The 24,229-nt window shown below is 44.5% G+C and overlaps 2 protein-coding genes across 2 annotated transcripts in view; both read left to right on the top strand.

Moving 5' to 3' along the window:
• The first annotated feature begins 436 nt into the window (after positions 1-436).
• On the top strand, positions 437-11,471 carry NHLRC1 (NHL repeat containing E3 ubiquitin protein ligase 1). Its single transcript, XM_050890898.1, has 3 exons — positions 437-2,420; positions 10,848-11,017; positions 11,417-11,471. Exon 1 carries the CDS (start codon positions 437-439, stop codon positions 1,844-1,846), a length of 1,410 nt encoding a protein of 469 aa, XP_050746855.1. The 3' UTR covers positions 1,847-2,420; positions 10,848-11,017; positions 11,417-11,471.
• Positions 11,472-19,309: 7,838 nt separating this feature from the next.
• Positions 19,310-24,229, top strand: part of KIF13A (kinesin family member 13A) — a 117,512-nt gene continuing 112,592 nt past the window's right edge. The window contains exons 1-2 of the mRNA XM_050890976.1: positions 19,310-19,364; positions 19,670-19,760. Of these exons, the coding sequence (XP_050746933.1) occupies positions 19,310-19,364; positions 19,670-19,760 (146 nt within the window). The remainder of the gene's footprint in view (positions 19,365-19,669; positions 19,761-24,229) is intronic.

Genomic DNA, 24,229 nt, shown 5'->3' with positions numbered 1-24,229 from the left:
TGGGCTGGTGCAAGCCGGGAGCTGCTATTTTCGTATATTTTGACTTCTGGCCAGTCCTGCAGCTACCAGGTTAAAGCATCTCCTTCCTCTTGATCCAGAAGTTTTTTCCAGGTGCAGCGTGAGAGCCGCCGAAGTTTCAGATACGCGAGAGCCGCGGAAGGCCCGGTGCTCGGCACAAGGCTGCTGCGTGCCCGGTGACGTCCGGCGCAGGATCCCCAGGTATGCGACAACCTGGCGAGGGCGACGGCACGTGCCAGGCGCGCCGTGAGGCAGCGCCGACGTTTTTATTACGTAAAGACAGCGTAAATATTTTCGTCGCGTTTTATCAAAAGCTTCCCGGAGCAGCGAGGGGAACCCGACGAAACGGCGACCGCTTCCTCACCCCGATGCGGGCAGAAAAGAGCACTAGCAACCGTGCTGGCAACTCGGTAACCGGATGGCTGGAAGCGATGAATGTTTTACCGGGGAGGTGAATCTTTTACCGGGGAGGGCGGCCCCGGGAGGGGGCGGAGCGGCGTTGCCGGTGGGCGGGTGCTGGCGGCCGCCAGCACCCGCCCACCGGCAACGCCGCTCCGCCCCCTCCCGGGGCGGTGCCGCCGCGCCCCAGCTCGCCCACAGAGGGCGCCCGGCCGCCTCAGCCCGCCACCCCCCTCAGCCGCCGCCCCGCCTCAGCGCGGCGGGGATGGCGGCGGAGGACGAGGCGGAGCTGGGCTTGTTGGAGTGCCGGGTGTGCTTCGAGCGGTACGGCCCCGGCGGGCAGCGGCGGCCGCGGAACCTGCCTTGCGGGCACGTCCTTTGTCGGGGCTGCGTGGGGGCCCTGGGCGGCGCCGAGCGCCGGCGGTTGGAGTGTCCCTTCTGCCGGCGGGCCTGCGGCTCCGCCGAGACCAGCGACTGCCTGCCGCTGCTGCAGCTGCTGGAGGTCCTGGGCCCCGCCGGCGGCAGCGTCCCCTCGGCCTTGGGGAGGAGCGCCGGCGGAGGGGCGGCCGGGCCGGCCCCCGCGGGCCTCGGGCTCCGGCTGTCCCTGGGGGGCTGGGGGTCGCTGGTCAACCCCACCGGGGTGGCGGCCTGCCGGAGATCGGGGCGCCTGGCAGTGGCACACGACGGCAAGAAGAGGATCCACATCTTTGGGCCGAGCGGATTCTGCCTGCAGCGGTTCGGGGAGCGGGGGGACGCGGGCAACGATATCAAGTACCCGCTTGATGTGACGGTCACGCCGGACGGGCACGTGGTGGTCACCGATGGCGGGGACCGCTCCGTGAAGGCCTTTGATTTTGAGGGAAGGGGGGTCCTGGCTGTCCGGGAGGGTTTCTGTTTGCCCTGGGGCTTGGATGCCACCCCCGAGAGTGAAATAATCCTGACCGACTCGGAGGCGGGCGCTCTCTACCGCTTGACGGCCGACTTCAGGACGGGGAAATTAAAGAAGTGTCAGATGATCCGCTCTCAGCTCATCAGCCCAAGAGGGGTTGCAGTCTCCCAGACCTCGGGTGCTATCGTGGTAATAGAGCACCTGAAAGCTCAAGGACCGAACAGCGGCAGCACCCGGGTGAAGATATTCAGTGCAGAGATGGATCTCGTTGGCCAGATGGATAGCTTTGGTCTGAACCTCGTTTTCCCCTCCAAAATATATACTACAGCTGTGGCCTTTGACAAAGAGGGTCGTGTTATAGTAACGGATGTCTGTAGCCAGGCTGTAATATGCTTAGGGAAACCTGAGGAGTTTCCCATCTTTAACCCTCTCATTAGCCATGGGCTTTCTTATCCTGTAGGACTGACTTACATGGCAAACAATTCCCTCGTCGTTTTAGACAGCGGTGATCATTCAATAAAAATATATAGCTCCACCTGAATGGGTTTAGATGCTTACTGCTATAGGTTCAAGTTGCTTTTGGCCATAAAGCATGCAAAGTTGTGGTGTTAGTAGGTGTGTAGGGAGGAGGTGTTTTCTGGGCTTTACATTAGGTGAAATTGCCCTCTCTGACCAACATGCTGTGCTTCCTGCAAAACTTGCATCGAATCTCTTGCTTATCCATGGGAGAAGACCTGGCCGTTGCAGGCCGTAGTCAACAATGAGTCAACCAAATGAATAATTTGGCATGTTAAAACTGTTCCGTACCTTGACAACCAAATGTTTTTGGTACTTTTTGACAAGTATTGACGACGACATTTGGAATGGAGTAATCAAAGGCCGGCACCTGGGGGAGAGAGTGATGCAGCGTTTGTTTACATTTCCCAGCATGTAGTTTTTCATTATTCTCTGTTAAGCATAGATACCCTCATGAGAGTGACAGAGTTTCTGTTTCCAGGATTTCTACACGAGAAAAGAGACTGACTTGATGAAATGATAGGCGAAATGGAAGCTTCAGTTCAAGGTCGCCTGAATCCAGCTAAGATCATTGCGATGGAGGAGCTACCACTGATGAGTGAGTTATGTGAAGTGAATTGGTGCTCAAAGCCTACTTTTTCCGTACCGGGGAAACGCACTTCTGGGAGCACTCTTCTCTGTACTAGTTTATTCCCCCCTTTATTAGGGTTGTACTGGAGCACTTGGTCTTCCTGCATAATGTACAAGTCTGTGTCTTTACCTAGAGATAATTTGGTGTGTGGTTACCAGCATGGGCAGCTTTTCCTAAAAGCCCTTTGAAGTATTTGTGTTTAGACCACAAATACTTCTGCATATATAAAATTGAGTTGGCTGTGCTGCTAACACAGCTACACTTGGGAGGTTTCCAATACTGCCTGCCTCTGTCTTGTCATTAATATGGTACTTTTGAAATGTGGATGAGAAGTAATAGAGAAAGGGGGACGTAAGCCTCATTTTTTTCCTAGCTTCCAAATGAGGTTTTGTTGATTGTGAATACACAGCAGTTTTAGATCAGTTTATATTTTCTTGAAAACAGTTTCACTGGGGACACAAGTTCTGTTGCCTTATTGCACAGTGGAAATTAAGGTGTATCTGAATTATTTTGCAAAGGATTTAACACCCCCACTAGAAGTCACTGCTGCATTTTTACGCATTTACCTGCTGCTAAAATGATTACTTGGGCAGTTCAGCATTAAAAGGAAGTTAGATATAAATGTAAATGCTATCTGAGGTAGAGACAAGTAGGTTAAAATGGCATAAAACTTTTGGGGTCATTTCTTTTATTTAGTCACTGAAATCATGAATATTAACTAACATAATTTGAAATTCACAGGTGATCTTTCTAGCGGTAAATTTTTAATCTGGCTTTTGGTCTGACTTTAGGGCATTTAATAACTGCATGTATTGCTGCACCAGTGATTTACCAAATACTTACTTTAAACTGGAGCGGTTTAGGCCTCTAATTCAGACAGTGTATTAATCTGTCTTATGTTAACATTTATATAAACAAAACAAATCTATTAAATGCAGCTATTTGTAAAGGTTAATTGAACAGTGACCTGCCAATAAAGTGTAATTTGCTTACTCCTATATTGAATAATTTAGTGAAAACTCCTTGTATCTTTTTATCATGGGTTTCTCTGTTACAATCCAATTTCTTTGTTGTGGTTGCTCTGTAGATGGTTTCTTTTTTTATTTGGAGATATCCTGCTAAAGTTGTTGTAGGGTCACTTGTTGCTGTTGAAAAATATATGGACCTGCACATTTGGTCTTTTCCAGCCTTCCCTACTGCCAGGCCACACAGTGAGTGCCTTTGGTGGGACCAGAGATACTCCTTGGCTGTTCTGCAGTAGGAGGTGTACGACCCTGAGCAGGAGCCCTCTTGAGGGGTCAGGAATGAAATTTACTCAAGAGAAGCAGCCCCCTGGATTATATATTCCTTTCTAGGTGCCAAGGAGACATCTGTCTTTGAGGGATATGAAAACAATTAGATAACACTTCCTTTGGGGAACTGCTATGTTTCAAAATGCATGCAATACCATCGATGCTGTATTCACACCTAATTAATAGTTTATCGCACTAGCACTTCCTCTGAACCGTGGGCTGTGAGCTTTCATCTCCTCAAACCTTCATGTGCACCAGGAGCTTGTTTTTGCTACTGAGCTCATGGATGGGCAAATTTCCTAGCACCTACTGCCATGTAGGCAACTTTCCAGCAGGTTTTTTTTGCTGATTTTTAAATATTTGACTCATGCTGGTTTAAAATCTGCAAAAACTCCCATTGTTGCCCATTCTCCTCCTATCTCCTTTGGTATATGACTAGAAATTACTTGCTGTTTGGGTTTGTAAGCAAAATGAACTTTGTGCCTTTATGCTACCTAGTTTGCTGTATGCCATCTCCTGCAGTCTCTGCTTTACCTACCTACTGAAAGCAAATGTAGACTTCTTCTGTGAATGACGCAGCTGTTTTCCTTCTACTGTAAAGCTTGGTGCTTAGTGTTGTACAACACTGCATCAAAGAAACCATTACATTCTGTCTTAATTCATTTGATGCAGGTGCCTAAATTGAGAAGCCATAAAGAACTGTATAAAACCATGTATTAAAAATTCTGAGTTCTTCAGCATGTAAGGGAAAATGCAGCAGTAAACCTGAAATCTTTCTTTTGTCACACAAGAGAATTTAAGAGATAATGGGAGACAGAGATCCACCAATATGCTGATAACAAACTAAAAAGCTTTTGACATTTTTACTTACTCTTGCCTCTTCCTTTATGCATATATTCACATTTCCCTTATAGCTACTGTAGATATCCATTGCCTTCAGGATGATACCTTAATGCCATCTGCTTTTCAAAGGCCCAGGGGACACATACTGCTCCTATCCATCTGCGAATCTGTTGGAATTTAGTCACAGATTTCAACAGAACAAAACCTTGTGTTCTGAGAGAGGGGTGGCAAAGGGTGAGGGGCCCATACTTGAACAGATATCATTAGGTAGGTGATGCTTTTGGGGCCTGACTGGATGTGCTCAAAATGGGGATAGCTAGATGTGTGCTTACCTTTGGAGAAGAGCGGTGGCCATTTCATCTAGAAAGTAATGCGGGACTGTGTCTAGTCACTTTAGTGATAATTACTGTTGCATTTATTTAAAAAAAAAAAGAACCTAAACTAAACTTTGTATAACCCTCTGCACCTCATGCTTTAACAATTTGGATTAAACCCAAACAAATATAATGGACAGTATTCCCCTAATGTCATCTCTTCAGCCCCTACTACAGATTGATATGTCTGTTGTGCACACACACACTGCAATTCCCGTTTGGTTTATTTTTAAGCACTGATGTCAGGTTGCTAGCATTGCATATAAATATACCAGGGTATGTTTACAGTGTTTAGGAATAAAGGAGGCAGGGGAGTTTCAGAAATGTGTACTGAAATTGTGTTCTGTAACATAAATATTTTTTGTTTTGCTTGTGAACAAAATAATTTTAGATAAAGAATATAATCTATTTTTCAGATTGATGAATAAAAAGAAATTTAAAAAAAAGGTAAAATCTACTTAATTTTGGCCATTGTCCATTTGATCATCTGTCCGTTCCCTCCAGCCACGTTGCTGTGCACATTAGTTTGATGTTTATATTTTCACAAAGCACGGATGTACCACCACCATAGCATTTTTTTAACATGGACTGATTTCAGGTGAAGAGGGGACCTCCTGTAATGTCCAGCCCCTAAAACCACTAAGAGTTTTATAGAGCAGGGTCCATAAAAATGATGGCCTTGAATACAGGAGACCTTTCCTTTCTGGAAGGGCTGACAGAGGTAAAAAAGCAGCTTTCTCCGCTGGGACCATGGGTTATGGTGCTGTTGCACCCTGCACAGGAGGAATTTCTTTCTCTTCAATGTTTGGGGTTTTTTTCTGACTCTTCTCAGAGGCCCATCCTTACAGTTTACAAGTCACCTGTGAGTCACAGCTTGCCTCAACAGGAGTATAATATAACTAAAGCAAAAATATACAGATTTTGCAAATAAGTTCTAAACCTCACACTTCATTCAGACATCTCAGGAGAAGTGACAGATCATTCAGAAAGCAGCAAGCACCTGAGGCCTAGCCCCTGTGTAGAGAGTTTAAATTTACTGATAATAGGATTTTCTCCCCTTGTTACCTTCAGTTCCCCTATAAGTACACCAGAAGCCTCTATATAGAATCGACTGTCCTAGTTGAGAAATGTCTGATGGGAAACGACTTGTATGAGATTGCCTTTTGTAACCTTCTTGTCAGGTCTGTCGTGCAATTTCTTGATCAGCCCTGTCCAGCCCCAGCTCCAGCAATTGCTGTTTGAGTTGCCAGCTCATCTGATGCAGCAGGCTCTCTTGGTTTGGCCAGCTGCGTCCAAAAGAGCTTCCATCTGAACAGAGCATCTTCCAGGTGGAACGTATATATAGCCCCCAGCAACAGGGGGGCTTTCTCCCAACCTTGCTGCCTTGTTTTAACTTGATGTGAAGGCTGCAGAGCCAGCATGAAGGCACAAACGAGGCTCTGGAAACAAAGTAGAGATTACCATCTGAAATAGGTACGTACAGAGTTCAAAATTGCCAAAAGAATCCAAAATTTGTCATGTCACATATGCAGTCACTGACTGTACAGAGGAACAGGCCAGGCAGACCTGAAATAAGGTATCGATCTGCCTCTCCATGCAATGCCCCACCATTGCCGGGCAGAAGGTTGGCTCAGCCCCACTGGAGATGAGCCGAGAACATCTATTGTCTGCTTGATTCGTCTTCAGCAAACGCGTTATGCTACTGAATGCGATGGGGAATTATTATCATTGCCTGCATATAAAAATTCCAAATGTACAAAACATGTAAAGCTTTAAACTTGAAATACATTAAACCAAAGACCCACCCATCGAAGCGGGCATTGACCATGCCTCCGTTCCACACTACATTTTCAACTTCGTTCTCTCAACTAAATGTGCTAATAATAGCATGTTTATATTTGATACTGTTACATAAACATACAGGCTTTCTCTAGCGTGCTTCCTTAGTATAACCTGTCTGATTCTCCTGGACAGCTTCAAAGCTATGTAATTCTGGAGAGGTTCTCAGTGAGCAGATGATGCATTGCACTTACGCCTTTTTCTCACCACTGCTTTCCAAGAGATTTACAGATATTTTTGAACTTGGCGCTCCAACCTCTCTTTGAGGCATACACGATACCAATGTCCTGGCCCTGCAGCTGCAGACAGGAGAGCTGAGAATCAAGGGAAGCCTTTGGCAAACTTGAGACTAGATCTCAGGCTTCCCATTACAAGGTTGGTGCCTTAATAAAGCAGGGAGAGTCTGTGTTTAATTATCCTCTTGGCTGGGAGTTGCCTTCCTGATTTTGGAAGAAGTTTTGACATTTTACTGATGATCATCTTGTTACTAATTCCTTTGGTGTTTCCTACAAATCACGGAAATTAATACTTTTCTAAACCACAATGGATTCCTAGATAATTGCTTCCAGCGTGCTCCACAAAGGCGCGTGGTTTCAGGGTTCTGAAATGCTCTGTAAGGAGGTGTACTGCTGTGAAGCCCCACTGCAGTGATCGAGTTACTTATTTCATGTTGAGGATAGAAAGGAGGAGAAGAGATTGATGCTGAAAAGGAGAAAAAATTAATGAAAGGTGCCTGTGGCTTAAGCAGAGGGCGAACTCCACTAAGTCAGAGCACAGAGCACACCCATCATTCCAGTAAAGGGAATGCATTCTTAAGAGGTGAAGCATTTCAGCCTGGAAAATAGACAAGACGATAAGGGCTGTTGCCTCTTGATTAGTATTGACCTCTGGCAGGGGAATAACCTACATTTGAACAGATTTCCCAGCCACAATTAGGCACTTTTCAGATGGTAATCCTTAGGAGAGCTATCTATTACTCTCAGCTCTGTATTTGTAGCAAAAATCTGTGGGAAATGAAGATTTGGAGCAAACTAAGCATTTTAGGGAAGTATGCTCCCTACAATTGAATAAATACATATATAGCATTTTTCTAAAGATCCCTCTTAATGTAGGCAATTTTTGTTCTTTGGTCACAGGTGAGCACTATATGGGCAGTGAGTTGAGGTGAGAACAAATTCTGCTTTCATGGAATATATTGTTTTTTAAATCAGGAAAATATTGCTAGTCAGAAGATTCTGTAAACCATTTTAAATACTCTAAATATAGTTATATGCTTTGTAATAAATAAAGGGTAGGCAATTTTAAGCAGGATATAGGATTAGAGAGAGAGAATTATGGCTGGGAAAATGAAAGACTTTGAGAAAACTGTGAAGATGTAAAAAAAAAAAGAAAAAAGATGTCCTTTATCAAAGCTTGCTTTTAAAACTTCTAATACAAAGAAGATGATCTTGAAAGAACTATCACACCTACATAATCACAGGAGGTAACTAATTTACTGTTTTTTGTTCCAAATATAAATAGATAAAAGATAAAACCCACATGAAAGTATTAATGCTCGCTTAGTGTGATTTCCTGAATAATATGGACTATGGAATTTAACCAGTATTAACCAGTATTTAGGAACTACTGACCTGTATTGAAAGTAAGAAACAAAGAACAATTGTCTTTTACTATCACAGACTAAGGAGCTAACGTGAGAAGAAATATAATGTCATTAAAGACATGCTTTATAAGAAATCTATCAAAGAGAGTCAGACAGATTAAGTATTAAAAATTTATAATCATATGAAAAGGATGTGCCTGGCTCCCTTATTTGTCATTGTCCTTAATCAGGTAGGAAATAGGGCTCTTCAGTGAGTTCTGCACCAACTTCCACTCCACTTACAGCATGATATTATGGAGCCAAAAGTACTTCAAATACGTGTATTAGTCTTTTTCTGTTCTTCTTATTCCTTAAAGTGATTTGTTTGAGTTGAGGCTTGCTCTGTCATAAATAGTTTATCTGTGCAGTCATGAGTACTGCAGATGGAATTGTCCACATAAATAAACGCTGCAGGACTGGGCTTGAAGTCAGGTAGATTCAGGCTAGTGCGGAGGTTTGCCCTGGAGAAGTCTTTGCAACAGACTTTATTATGACAATTTCTGGGAATGCTGCTTTGGTTTTTTTATGTGCTGAAAGCCCTGTGCATGTTTAGAATATATTATAACTAATTATGACTTTCAACATCAGAAATCTTTTGTGAAATAAATTTAATGTAATGGCTCAGCTTTTCTTATTTATTCCTTCATAACATACTGAACCCTTGCCTGGTTCCTAAGACTCCATCAGACTAAGTGGATCGGTACCACACCTCCCTTTTGGGACGTGCGGTTGCTCAGTAACCAGCAATCTGGGGCAAGACTCACTCTCGACTGGCATCAGTGGAGACCTTATACCTGAATTGCTTTTGCAGATCCTGAAGGGGAGGTTATTGGTCTTAGCCAACAGTTTAGGGAAGTTACGATGTTTTCATTGTGGTAGAGACTCACTGTAGGTTCTAGGTCCCAAGAAGACTATGCGAAAGGTTTTCTAAGGTTGCAGGGTACTTAGCCACTTTTTGTTTCATTTCAGATGGAGGAATGCTGGCTTTTAAAGACCAGGTGAAAGGTGCACTGTTTTTTCCGTAGTATGGCAAAGTGAAATTGAAGTTGCCCCAGGCCCAGGATTAGAGCTATGGGTCTACTTATCATTTGTTTTGTGATGTTCATAAAGCTGTTCAGTATTTGGATGCTGTTATCATTAAAATGCAGCTGATATTATTCTTCTCATATTTCCACTGTGTCAGTGTTACTGAGATAAAAACCAAAACCACCCACTTTTAGAAAAAGTGCACCTTGAAGGCAGAAGAAAATCTTCTCTTTCTTGTATCTCTTTCACCGGAGAAATAAAAGCCATGCAATTGAATTATTTTCAAACATCTGTATCGAGCGATGGGCTTTCACCCTTTTGCTTGTGTTGAACTTGAATCTCAAGTCTTTTTTCTTGATGATAAGCCTAAATTTTTGATTTCTGAAATTCAACCATGTTGTTCCAATTTGTGCCTTTTGCACAGCTCTCACCCGTTCTTCCCAGTTGGTTGTTTCGTCCTTTGAAGTGTCTTCCAGAACTGTATTTCTCATTAGCCATTGTTTAGTCACACTGTGTAGTGTGTTTGAGTGTTCACTCCACTTTCGTTTCAGAAGAAGGATTAATTCCCCCAGAGGTGCTGTCCATGTTTTGGTTTTGCCTGGTTTTGCCACGTTTCTTTTCTAAAACAGCCTTTCATCTTTACTGTCAGATTAAAGGGAGGAAACCTCATATCACAATATGAATGGTGGGAAAGGACTTAAGTCATTCAGGGAATGCATTTGGGAGACAGGTGTGCAAGCTTTATTACAGGAGAGAAAAGGGTGAAGGACTGTACAATTTAAACTGTGTGTGGACTAACAGTTCTAGGAACGCTTCTACCCCAGCTCCCCCTGTGCAGCTCCATTTGTAATAGTGACTGTGGGAAAAACTAAATCAAAAGTCACTAACTTGCAAGTCACTGGCTTTTTTTGTGGTTCTCTGCAATAGCAGCAGACGGGTCCCAGTGATCCAGAGGTCCTCCTGTCTTGGATTGCGTGGATAACTCCTATAACTGGTCTGAGTTTTCCTGTCAAATGCTGGTGTAGACAAACTACAAGAAGCTTGGAAGCCTGCATAGGCCGTCTGTTCCTCTGTTTTTTTCACCTGTAAAGAACAAGCCTTTTTGCCATGAATCAGAGGATGAAATTTGAAGTGACATGACAACAAAGGATGCCCAGTGGTTGCACTATTTTACAGTCTTCAATCTAAAAATGAGAGTATGATCTGTTGCTGGTAATTTTGTTGTTGTTGATTATGAGATGATTATTATTTGGTATGTTTTCTTCAGGCTGGGAAGAACTGGGAGGGATTGGGTGTTTTGTTTTCTAAATAAAAAAGATCCCCAGTCTTGTTATGCACCTTAATTAGCACCTTCAGCACTTGTTTCCACCTTTTACAGGAACTGATGAAACCTGTTGAACTTAATGTGAATCTTCCTGTTGACTTCAACAGACAGCAGACGGATCCAAGATCTGTGCTGAGCTGACTTCCGTATGTCTTAACAAACGCAATTCTACCTCCTCTCTCAAGGCTTTACCTCACTCAGCTTCCTTACATGCTGACCTTCTGGTGCGTACTGTTCTCTTTCTGATCTATTTCAAGCAGGAGCTTCTTTTCTCCACACTTTAGAAAGATAACACACGTTTGGCTAGAGCGCATATTTGCAGGCATCACTAAAAAGTAATTGCGTAAGGAGAAATTTTGGCTTGGCCAGCATGGTTACTAGCTCAGCTTGCTTAGTAAGCAAGCTTGGTGGATGCACTCCTCCCTCCCCACCCTCCTCCTCCTCCCAGGGGCAGAGCCCAGGTTCGAAGTCTCACGCAGGGTAGCCAGCAAAGTTCAGCTTCTCTCTGAAAGCAGAAAGTAAACCAACAAGATGACTGTGACTGAGTGCAAAGGGGTTAAGAGGAATGCTGCACTTCTGTTCCAAGAGGCTGCTGCTACTAATTAGGCTGTTTATATTTACAGCTTTCCCATTCATCCCTACTGAGCAAAAAGCACGCCTCTGAAAACAGAGCCCCAGCATGGCTGTATGTTAGACAGACTGCATGTAGTATCTGATTGCTAACTGAAGAGCCTTGGAGACTGCAGACTCACTTTTTCTACCTGTGGTAAGGCACACCCCTGCACTTAGCAAATGCATAATAATTAGTGATGCTCTGGACACTGCTCGTGAACTGGCTTCCTGCTCAGAAGTGCCCTTAGTCTCAATTTGAGACTCATAGTCACAAGAGAACTGCAGGGATGTGCTGGAGTGACGCTCGCATACCAGACATTCCTTATCATAAAGATGGACCAGAGCTTTCCGGGTAGGGGGAATAATGGGAGGGTTGTCCTTTCCTTTAGTTCGCTGGGGCCTGCCTACTGATTTAAATTGTAAATAAAGTTACAAACCAGCTGTGGCAGTTTGTTGTTTCTTAGGAGAAGCATCTGATTTCTACTAATATATAGTAGAAAAGGGGGGAAAAAAAAGGAAAAATTATAAATCTCTACTAATTTAACATCAATCCCTTTTCATAACTTAGTAGTTAAATTAACCACTGGTTGGTGATGTCAGTTCCTTTGGGACCCTGTGATCTTACTTTTTTAAAAGTACAAAACTGTTTCCTTTTCCTTCCCTTTCCACTACCATAAACTATTATCATCACCATGATGTTTAAAGACTGTATAGTGGCATGTGTCTGGTAGGGTCAGCAGGACAGGTTGTCTGCTAGCATGGCATCTAATACAATTAAGCTTACTCTTAAAATTAGCTAGGTTTAGTCCTCTGGTCTTCTGTGTAAAAGGCCATTCATTCCTCTGGGGCTAGAAGTCAACTCATTTCCAGCCTGAGTGCGTTCCAAGACAGAATCACAGAATCACAAAATGGCTGAGGTTGGCAGGGACCACTGGAGGTCATCTATCTGGTCCAACCCCCTGCTGAAGCAGGGCCACCTACAGCCAATTGCACAGGACCACATCCAGATCGCTTTTGAGTATCTCTAAGGATGGAGCCTCTACCACCTCTCTGGGCAACCTGTGCCAGTACTCGGTCACCCTCAGGGTGAAAAAGTGTTTCCTGATGTTCAGAGGGAACCCCGCGTATTTCAGTTTGCGCCCATTGCCTCTGGTCCTGTCACTGGGCACCACTGAAAGAGCCTGGCTCCATGCTCTTTGGACCCTCCCTTCAGGTATTTATACACATGGGTAAGATCCCCCTGAGTCTTCTCTTCTCCAGACTGAACAGCCCCAGCTCTCTCAGCCTTTCTTCATAGGAGAGATGTTCCTGTCCCTTAATAATCTTAACGGCCCTGGACTGGTCTCACTCCAGTAAGCTCATGTCTTTCTTCTGCTGGGGAGCCCAGAACTGGACACAGTACTCCAGATGGGGCCTCACCAGTGCTAAGTAGAGGGGAAGGATCACCTCCCTTGACCTGCTGGCAACTCTCCCTCTAAGGCAGCCCAGAATAAAGGGGCTGCATGAAAGACAGTTTACACCCATTTGTTCTTGTGCTAGTGTTTTCTTTGAACTTGAGTAGCACCATGCTTTTAACTGGCCCGAAAGGAAGCATAAACAGCCATATCCCCTCTCAGGCTTCATTTTGCTAGACTAAACAAACTGAACTTTTCTTGTCTGCTCGTTTGATAATATTCACCACTCCCCAGTCCTCCCAGTAACCCTTTTGTGGGTCTGTTCCAGTTTGATCGCCTCTTCCCTAAACGCTGTACTGAGTTTTCCAGGTGGAGTCTCAGCAATGCTTTTTACAATGTCATCCGTACCTCCTCTTTCACTGTAGGAAATAACTGAAGTGATAACAGACCCAACTACGTATGTTTTCTTTATGGTATCACTTGGTTGTGAATCCAGGCTGAATACCCACAGCCCTGCCCTCCCCAGTATAAACAAATTTAGGAAGGTATTTGAGTCAGGGGTGGAGTGTTTCCTGAGGTGAAAAAGGGATGGCATACAGACGATTAACACCAATAGCAACAAAAATGTATATAAACCCATCAGTGTATCACTTCTTTCCCTGACAGCTAAAGAATGTGAGCTACAGAGCACACAACTAGCTGTTGGAGGAGGACAGAACTATTGCCCATATCTGAGGTTAGGATTGCAGGGATGTTAAATTCCCTACCAGAACCCAAATCCCTCCTGAGATAACAGAAAGGTTCACTTTGCATTCAGTAAAAACTTCAGTCAGACTTCCAGAGTGTAGGGAAATATATCTGAGCAATATAAAGAATTATTCCTGCTACTTTTTTCCCCTTTTTTGCTTCCCATCAGTTTCTTGGCTATAGCTGCATTAGTGTGCTTCTAAGCTCATTTATTTCTATTAATATGACTTTTCATGTGTAGGTAGCAATGACCATTAAAGTTCCCACAGTAATTTGAAACTATTTCTTCCTGCTAAGTGATAGGAGATGGGGAACAGAGCTCCCTGCCCCCTGTTCTTCAGTGAGTGGAGCAAAGGGATTATCCTCTGCAGAATGGTCATGGAGTTAAACGCAGCTAAAATTGAGCAGCTCCTCTCACAGATGGCTTAGTCTCGTCCAATGTCCTGAATATTGGGTTGAAGTTTCTAAAAGACTACTGCAATATTGTATCAGAGGCAGGGAGAAAATGTCGGATCTGATCAGTGAAATTGCATTTGATATTTTTTCCCCCCACAGCAAGGAACGTTTCAGCTTGATGGAGAGGCGACTGCGCCTGCCTCAGAGACATTCGCTGTAATTGTTCACCTCTGATCCCAGAGTGCGATCTACTCTCAGGCACCCAGGGTGGGTGTGGAGGCAGAGGTAGGGTCCTAGCAGAGGTTAGGACCCCACCCAGGTAAAGCCAAACAGGTCATTCAAAACATATGTAAATTAGCCTGTAAGAACAGATTTAGTCTATTCGCCACCCAAAGAGCCTGTAAGCCAACTCTGTTCAGAGCTGAGGTAGGTTTAAACTGCAGTGCCTGTTAAAAGCAATATGCGACGGAGGAATCTAAATACATAGCTGTCAGCTACCTCATGTAGCTTTGAGCAGCATCTCTCAGGCAGGATAATGTTTAGGTGCATATATTCTGCATTTGTTCCTAACACTGGCAATTAAAACTACTTCTTTTCTTTCTGAGTGTCAGAAGAGCATTTGTCACCACAGCCCCTTTCTGGGCCCAGAGTGTTGCCATAAATATGCTGGACATAGAGGACCATTTTCATGCCTCCAGCACAGCTTTAGAGACAGTCAAAACAGATCTCTGTTTATCAAAACTTATCTCTGATAAGACAGAGGTGGCAAACATCCAGCCTGACTAATGTCCAGCTTGAATTTGGAGCAAAAAGGAAATGGAAAAGCAGCCTGAAAAGTGCCCTTAGCTAGGTCACTGGGTAAAATCCTGCTGTCATGTACTCTGTTGTAAATTCAACGTACCTGTCCAGTGGGGTTACTTGCAAAGCCTAGTGATGTGTGTGAGAGAAATTTGGTTCCCAGTGTACAATTATGGGCAGGCACTTGCTTCCCTAGGTGCTCTCTAAATGCATTTTATTCAACAAAAAATACAAGTTTGTGTGCATAACAGGACACTCATTTGTGTCCGGTCACAAATATAAAGGCATATTTTATCCCACTCCTCCAGTATGAAATATTTCTCCCTTCTAGAACATCCAGGCCTCCTTCCTATATGCTAAATGCTATTAAAAAAACCCCAAATTATTATCCATTCTTCTTTTTCACCAACATCAGTGGAAGATTTATCAATTATTTTGTTAGAGCTACAATTTCTTCCTATGCTTTTTCCTAACATAAGTGTAATATATTAGATTATTAACCTTAAAAATATCTGTTGGTTTCATTATACAGTATTTGTTCATTTTACCTCTTTCTCTCAGACTGGATGATGCTGTAATGTGTTCAGGTTGAAAATAAAGTTTTGTTTTCTCTGTTAATTCTAATTTAAAAAAATGCTCAGTAAAAATTTGGAAATCCAAAGAAAACTTTAATTTTGGTCAATCTTATAAAATACGTGCCTTGGGTTAAATTTAGTAGTAAAAACCTTCATTGTAAGCATCTTTTGGACTTCAGGTGCTGTAAAATTAAACACTTTGTCTTTCTTTTGACACTTTCAACACCAAAAGAAAAACACTGCTTTGCTTCCCGTGCTCGTACTGCTGCCAGCTCCTCCTCTTCTCCAGCTCCTGTGACATGAGATGAAGTTAGATGTGCCGGTGACAGCATGCACCGGTCAGGCACAGCAAGATATGTGCTGGGCACGCTGCTGACAAGATGGATATTCTTGGCAGGCACCGTGACATTTCTCCCTGCCCTTCGCCGAAGAAAGGAAGTCAGTGGAACACTCTGCCCTACTGGCAGGGCTTCAGGCATCAACTCTGGGTGCACAGCATCGCTCCCCTGTTTCCATGTCATGAAGTAGAGCAATCGATCCTCCTGCTTAGAATATATGGGAAGACATGGGCATGCCTTCATGTCAAATCACATTATCTGTGTTATGCCTTGGGAAGATGAGGAGCAGTTGGAACTTCCCACCAGACTAAAGTAAGGAGTGATATTTTCTTTACGCTCTTTGCTGAACTGTGGATTGATGGACAAATGTATGGAAATGCTGAAAGGGAAGAAACAAAAATGAAACAGATGGAAAGCAAGAGACAGATAAAGATTCAATCCTGGCCCTAGTGAAGCTGCAAAATTCCTGTTGACTGCAGTGGTGCAGAACCAGAACAAAATAGGGGGTGGAGGAAAGCAGAGACAGGAAAAGGAAATCAGGGAAGGATGGCTTCAAATGATTTTGTCCCCATGTTCCCATCCCTGTTCCCCTCACCCACCATCAGTCTCCACTTTCTCCAGCTCTCATCTTTTCTCATTGCTGCAGCAGTAAGCTGTCATTTCTCATCTGGTATCTCCCATCCATCCATCAGCATGTCTGGCATAGCTGGCAGCTAATTCTGATGGGTGAACAACTGACCCATCAGTATCCCTCACCAGTTCCCATGGGGCATGTAAACTGATCAAGTTAAAAAATGCTGACAGGTGAGAGACATTCATCCACAGTTGCTACCGGTAACAAAGACAGAGATGTAAAGGGTTCCATATGGTGGCTGTGTTCAACGGGGAGATACAATGCCAGAAGAGAAACATCTCATGGGCCTGAATTGCACTCACTTCCCGCAGTCCTTCACAGATTGCTCTTTGGGCTATCTAACGATCTCACGGGGCCCCTATAACGTAACTCTCTTCCTATTCTGCCGTAATGCCAAAGATTTAGGGGAGACCAGAAATATATTCTGCTACATGCATGCTGCCTAATAGATGTTGTCAGGTTGTGGTACAGATGTTTCCAAAAGCGGTTCCTCAAGAGGACAGAAAAACTTGGTGGAACCAGCACCTCATTCTTGGCAGTTGTTTTTCAGACCATGTTGACGTGAACGAAAGACCAAAAATCCTTTTCCCAATTACCTAACACTAGAAAAAAATCAGGATTTCACAAGAAGAAAACAGCTACAGTCTGTATTAGAACAACCTAGGTTGCATCTCCCTTTTCAAATGCTTTTGCATGGCTGACTTTCTGTACCTGCAAATGGTGGAATATAATTCACAAACCCATTCCAGACATTAGTGAAAATTTCTTCCCAAGACTCTTCCCACAGCCAAAATCATAGTCAATATCTCATAAAGACTCCCTTTAGTTTCTCTTCAGCTAATATAATTGTTTTTATTTAATCTTGCAATGATGTAGTTTTTCCACTAAGAGGTGGAAAATCGAGACGGAAGGGAATATTTTCCCTTCCATCTGTTGGCTGTCTTCTCTTTCCCAATAGTGTCCAAGTTTCACTGAACAACTCCCTTTCTGCACAGCCATTTCAGACTTAATGCCTTATCTTGAGCCAGCGCTTACTTTGATCTGGGTTCTTACAGTCTACAGTCCTAAGTAGGATGTCTCATTTCAACATCGTTCCTTCTCTTTACTCATTGAGCCACATGCTTACGATGCATTTCATAAAGAACTTCATTCCTTTTGCCTGCTTCCACAGGCAAGAAATCCACGTGCACTAGCTTCTGCTGCTGACGTTCTCCAGATGCCCGGCTCTATTTGGTAACGTTTTTCTTTTGCTGCACTAAATACGTCTCTCATTTCCTTTCAGCATTCCTGCAAGCCATGGCTGTTTGGGGCAGCTGGGCCTCCTCCAGAGATCTTCCTCTCAGCCGCTTTGCAGGGCTCTTCTGGCTGGTGTGCCGGCACCTGAGGGGGTTCGATCTTCTCAGCACCATCCATTGTTTTCACCCCTGTTTGAAAGGTCTGCTCTTTCTCAGTGCAGCTATCTATTCCTCATTTGTTCTTTAGCCCGTTCTCCCTACAGTGGTTTAGCCCCAGAGTAGACAGAATAATCCTGTTTGGGTTTGAGCCTGTCTTTTCAGTAAAGAAAATGTTACAGACATCGCGATTTTGCAGCTGGGATTCCTGCCAGTTAGCTGCATCAACAATAAGGATTGATTCTTTGGAAGATATTTTCCTGAAGCTAAGGAAACGCTTCTGGGGAGAAAACAAAGTTTTAACAGGACGCTTCAAAGAGAAGGCTATCCTGAGATCATAAGCCTACTGCAGTTTTAGCTAAAACTCTTTCTTGGCTTGTCCACTGGAAGCTCAGCCATCCTTGGAGCTTGTGGTTGCTGGGGTAATGCACTGCTGTTTGTTAACGCTTTCCCCCGACGCTGAACTCACTGCTAGTAAATGGACACAACTCTGTCCTGCAGCGTTTCAGCAGGCACTTGTCAACAGTGGCCTGTCGCTGCCTGGAAAAACAGCACAACATGAGCAGCCTCAGTGCTTCGCAGGCAGCCCTTTTCCAAGGAGACGACGCACAGGCTGGGGCCAGGGCAGAGCCCGTCACTGCATCACCTCGAGGTGCAGCACCGCTTCCAGGCCTCCATAACACGCAACACGCACATTTCACCCAGGTCATCCATGCTAGCGCCAGGACTGCGCCAGGCAGGTCATTATCTTCTAATTGAACATTGTGCATCTTTTTTCCAAAAAAATCCCCTAGCGCCATGACATTTCATTCGGGGCAGTTTGTGGGCTTTTCTTTGTGGCCTTTCCTTGCCACACAGAAACCTGGTGTCCCATCGGACAAGCTGGTGGCTTTTACATCTGCACAAACCATGGCGGTGGCTCGCGGGAAGGGCCTGGGGGCACAGCCCCTCAGCAACCCCACTCCCACCAGCACCCACCAGCACTAGAGCCGGGCAGTCAGCACGAAGGCAAAGCTCAACGCCCGCCTTCCCCGGCCCTCTTTACGCATGCGCGGGCGAGCGCGCCAGCGCCACCTTCCCGCCCTTTTCGCCACTGCAAGGCGCAGCCCGTCGCGCATGCTCACTCGGAGGAAGCGGCCGTCCGAGGAGAGGGGGGGAGTTCCCCCCACACCCCCTCTACCGAAGTCGCTCGGGTGTTTCCGTTCCTCTCCGGCGCCGCGGCCTTTCCCCGCCCCCTCGCCGCCTGCCTGGGCGCCGCAATCCCGGCGGCGCGGCGGGAGGAGGGGGAAGATGGCGGGTGGGATTGGCAGGGAGGCGGTGGCAGGCGCGGCGGCAGGAGCAGCGGTTATGCAAACGAGGCCGTCGGCAGCCAGCGCCAGAGCCGGTGTGGACCGCGGCTGAGCAGGGAGGCGGCTGGGGCTGCGCCACCACCGCCCTCCCCGGCGCCGGACCCTCCTCCTCTCCCTCCCTCGCCGCCTACTCGCCTTCCCCGCCTGCCCCGGCCCCCCGCCCTCGCCCCGGCCCGGCATGGACGTTGGCGCTCCGCCGTGTCGCTGTGCGCGGCGCTGCGAGGCCGCGAGCCGCCGCTGCCGCTGAGCGGGGTCGCCCGCCGCTCCCGGGAGGGGGGGAAGATGTCGGACACCAAGGTGAAAGTTGCCGTCAGGGTCCGGCCGATGAACAGGAGAGGTAACCGGCGGGCGGCGCTGGGGAAGGGGGCGGCGGGGTTGTGGGGAGAGGGCGGCACCGGGGCGCGCCTGAGGCGGGCGCGGCGCCCCCGGCTTCTCCCCCGGGCTGGCGGGAGGATAAACCCCCTCATGCACACCCCCCCCCGCCGCCGCCGCCGCCGCCTGCCCCTCGCTCCCTCGCACAGGGATGCCTCTGAGCCTGCCCGCGCCGAGGGGGAGCCGGCGGGGGGCGAGCTGCCCCGGCGTGCGAGGAGAAGGGGGGGTGCTCTCGCCCTGGGTACAGCCCCCCGCCGTGTCGCCTTGCAGAGCTGGACCTGAATACCAAGTGCATCGTGGAGATGGAAGGGAACCAGACTGTCCTTCACCCTCCGCCTTCCAACACCAAGCAGGGAGAAAGGTAAAAACGCGAGTCGCCGTGCCCCAAATAAAAACCCAGCCCCGGTACCTCTGCCTCACCCTCGCAGACGCTTCGCCTGGCTTTGTTAGGGGAGCGGCGGGGTCCTGAAGGTCTTGCTCGGTGCCTTTCAGGGGCTGCGGTGGGGGGGAGCGGGCAGGGGGAAGCGGGCGAGGGCGAGCGCCAGCCAGGGATTGCTGCATTGGGCTTGCATCCCTGGGAAGTAAGGACCAGACCTTCTATTCCTGGCTTCCTGAGTGGAGTCGGAGGTACCCAAATTGGGATGTGGAGACAGAAGATCCCTGTTGGCCTCCCAGGTTTAAAAGCTGATTCTTGATTAACTGCTCGAAAAATAAGCTGTTGATTAGGTAAGGACTTAAACTGATTGTGCGTGCTGTTCTCAGAAATTTCCCTTGAGTGCAGTCTGCTAATAACTTGATGTAACCTGTGGGGGAACAAGAAGCAGAATCTGAATTTTATGCTAGTGTTGGTATTTTTTTTCAAGCTTGTTTACTAGGTTTTAACGTATTTGCATTTGAAAAGGCTGTAATTGCTAGATCCTTTATTAATTCAGTGTTGTTCTGTGAAGTCGCCTATGAGAATATGCTAAAATAATTTTGAAATCTGGCATTTAGTTGTGATGCCCCAGTAAAGAATACCCTTGGAAATAATCCAAAATACCAATGCACTAGACTGTAAAAATAGATCAGAACAGGAAAAGATTTCTTTCCTTTGAGGGAGTGCAGGGAAAGACAGGGAGATGCAAGGGGAATAGTTACGTTGTATGCTTATCTGTTCAGTTACCTGTTGACTGCTCAACTTAAGTTGATCTGTTAAATGTGTTTAATGCCAAGGAGTATGAAATCATTTATATGGTTATAGAGATTTTAATCTGAACACATTCCTACTACTCAAGGTTTTATTAAGAGTATTTTTGATCGAGTTCATAGTAGTTACGAAGAAACTGTAGCGTGAGAATATGGGTATTTTTCAAAGGCGGTATGTCACGCTTTTATCGTTTTCCAGCAGAAAAGATTGAGACCTTTTCTGTTTTTGCATGTCCAAGATGTGAAGGTGCTTCTTGCGTTAATCCACATACTGGAATATAGCTGTCATCACACCAATTTAACCTAAATCCAACTTGCATTGTCTTCAGAACCGTTGTGGCTAATGTGGTGGCCTGGGTCTTGAAAGATCTGTGCTTGTTTCCTGCACCTTTCACAGATCTTTGTGTGATCTGCTACAAGTCATGCTGCCTCTGTTGGTCTTAGCATCCCATCTGTAAAATGGAAATCTTGTTTTTCTTGAGACTATCCTATTTTAGAAAGTATGGGGTTTTTTTCCTCCTGTTTATTGAAGCATATATATGGCCTCCGTCACAACACTGCTATAATAAGAATAACATTAATTCTTTAAAGTGAGTGGATTTAACAGGTATAAAACATGAATACAAATAGAGTTTACAAAGCAAGAACAGAATTAAAATTTAAAAATCATTATTTCAATAGACTAAAGAGCCTTAGGGCCAGATGGTTTAATAAAGAGCCTGTAACATGAATTTTGCTTGTTGTGCACATTGGCCTGCAGGTATTCAGAGACCGTGCAGCGACTCTCTGTCTTTTGAGAGCTTGTGTGGCTTCTGTTTATCTGGCTTTAATACCTGTAATATATATAAATTCTCTTACTTGGTTGGAATTGGCTTCTGGTTCTGCGCCAAGAGCCTTACGGGTGAGCTGTGACACTCGTGTGCGACCTCACCATCGACAGCTGTGTCGGCAAGTGATAGCTGTCCCGCTTGCAGCCCAGTGTGAGGCTGGAATTTGGCTGGCTGTTACATGTATAACTTGTGTGTTTGAAACAACTGCCGATGTGTTACTGGAAATAACAGTCAGAAATACTCATCAGAAGTAGCTCACACTAGTGCAAACATACAGTTTGGGTACCTTCTTAATGGCAGATGTGGTATGTAACCTGTTGAGATGCCTAATGGACTTTCTAGTGCCTTGTGAAGATCCTTACATTTTCTTCAGTACTAAACTGTTGATTTCTATTTTTTACTCAAGATAAATAGTTTAATTTCTCATGATGAAAAATGAATTCTGTTCTTCTATGTGTACCCACCATAAAATATCTGTATAAACTGGCTCTGAATTGCTGAGTAGTTGCTGCTTGTACTTGGATTGATGCCTTGGCAGGGTTAGAGATGTCAAATGGATTTTTGGTTTTCTTTGTGTAGCTTGTTTTTATATAGCTCAACTGAATTTTTCTTTCAGAGCAACCGTGTCATTGCAAAAATGATTTCACTTGTTAGGGTGATTAATTTGTCTTTCTCTACTATATGCATTATTTTAATATTCTGTTTAGTCTTACCTTTCCCTTTTTACATTTTATCTTTTTATATGGAAATTTCCCTTTTCTAGCTGAATGGAAGTACAAGTTTGTACTGCACTTTGGAATAAGTAGCCTTCTAAAGCAAACTTGGTTTCCAGGGCTGCTTTTCTTAATTCAGCTGAAGCCAAGAGACTATAGGGTGTGGGGAGTAGAATTCAGGACCATGCTCTTTATTTACTTCGTTCTCTCAGTTATAATTTTAAAGGTACTGACAGGATTTTCTAAAGTAAAAATAGGTAGCTCTTTAATAATTATAACATTATAAAATTTGCTCTTGGAAGAATATCCAAGGTTAGGAAAATCAAATTTTACTAGCTTTGCCTATTCTGTAAGGAGTTCTTCAATTAAATCTAAGTTCAGATGCATGCTGTTAATCAGCCTCTAGGTTTTATTAAGGATAGTTCTTGAAGGATTTTAGATGGGCAAGTAATACTAGTTTTACAAAAAGCCTAAAATCCCAGACAGTGCTGTCATTTGTCCAACTTTCACTATTGTATTAGAGGTAAAGCAATAAGTTACAACCATAAATTAGAACAGGGTGCTGACTGCATCTTCTAACTGCTAGACCACACAGCATATGCACCTTAACAAACACAGCTACAAAATAGTATTTGTTATTAAATACAAGTGTTCTGTCTTTTTATAAGCAGCAGGCCTGCTGTTCCCCACAGACACACGACTTCTAGTGTTCTAAACTAATGAAGGAGGAAAACCAGAACATAGTAAAATTGAACAATCTGAGTCTGAAAGGCACAGGAAAATCTTTATCGACTGAAATAACAGGAGACAGAGTTCAGAAAGGAATGGTTTTCATTAGCTGGTATCAGGTATAATCTCCGGTGCTGGCACAGTTTTTGTAAGTTGGTTGTTGGGCTTCATACCTTTAACCCTTGTTTTACTGTTATTAGTTGCAGTAGTTTCCTTTATATCTGCCTAAGTGTGCTTGTGTGTCGTTCTAGTTACCTTTCCTGTCTCTCATCCATTTCCTCCCCAAAACCAACGTATATTTCCCTTTCTTCCCCACAAGAGCATCTTGTCTTTCTGGGAACCCTCTGATTTTTTTTCTGTCTTCACCTGGGAATCTGAATTTCCTTTCTCAAAGTACACTCTTCCTGAAAAAATTGTTCTAACTTACAGTCTTTTAGAAATGGGTGTTATGTTTCAAAGCCAATTGTATACATCCTGCTGTCTTGGTATAAATGTTTGTATTTGGTTGTTGGCAATAAGGTACAGTATTAAAATGTAACTGAGATAATTAGAATATGGAGTTACAGACAATCTTTCAAAATATTTGAGTAATTTTTTACTATGGAAATTTCACACCTCTCTACGTCTATGAAAGATTTGACTTTACGTTAGGGATTTTTTTTTTTTTTTTTTTAGTAGGACAAATTAGGTTTTGCCAGGTTCCTCCTCTGCTTTTGATTGTTAAAATATGCTTCCCTCCAACCTTTCCTTTCAGCTGCACTGTTTAATGCATAGGATCTGGAAGGAAAAGTTTTATTTTAGTTCCCTGACAACAGTTCTTCATGACATGATTTTTCCTTTAGTAAGCAAAATATTTGTCTTGACAGAAATAAACAAGGAACTATGGAGACAGTAGAACTGAAATACTATTTCAACTGTAGTTTTGACTGAAACAAAAATTCGTCTATTGGGCAATTTATTCCATTAGAGCGCAGTAGCCTTGTGCAAACTTTGCCTTATTAAAAATCTCAGGGCAGAAAATAAGAAAGAAATTATCAGAGTGTAGAGCTGAACTTAAAATTGCCACTTTTCTCTGAAAGTATCTTTCTTGCCTGGCTTAACTCTTTTTTTAAAAAACATTTTATGACTTGCTTGCTCTGTCTTCTTCCATCTTCATTTTGATAACAGACAGGTAGCACCAAGGCCAAATTCTACATATGTAAAACTCTTCTTATAGCTCTAAATTACTAAAGATTCCAGAATATATGGGGGCTTTCTTGAGTAGGTTTAAGCTTTTTAGTAAAATATATAGCTAGGAACAGGTGTGTGTGTGTCTGTCTAGTTTTTATAGGTCATGATACTTTCAAAGATGAATATCTGAAGCACAGATTTCA

Source organism: Gymnogyps californianus, chromosome 2 (genome assembly GCF_018139145.2).
Source record: "Gymnogyps californianus isolate 813 chromosome 2, ASM1813914v2, whole genome shotgun sequence".
NCBI lineage: Eukaryota > Metazoa > Chordata > Aves > Accipitriformes > Cathartidae > Gymnogyps > Gymnogyps californianus.
Note: the sequence above shows the minus strand (reverse complement) of the source record. Positions and strands in the feature narration are given on the sequence as shown.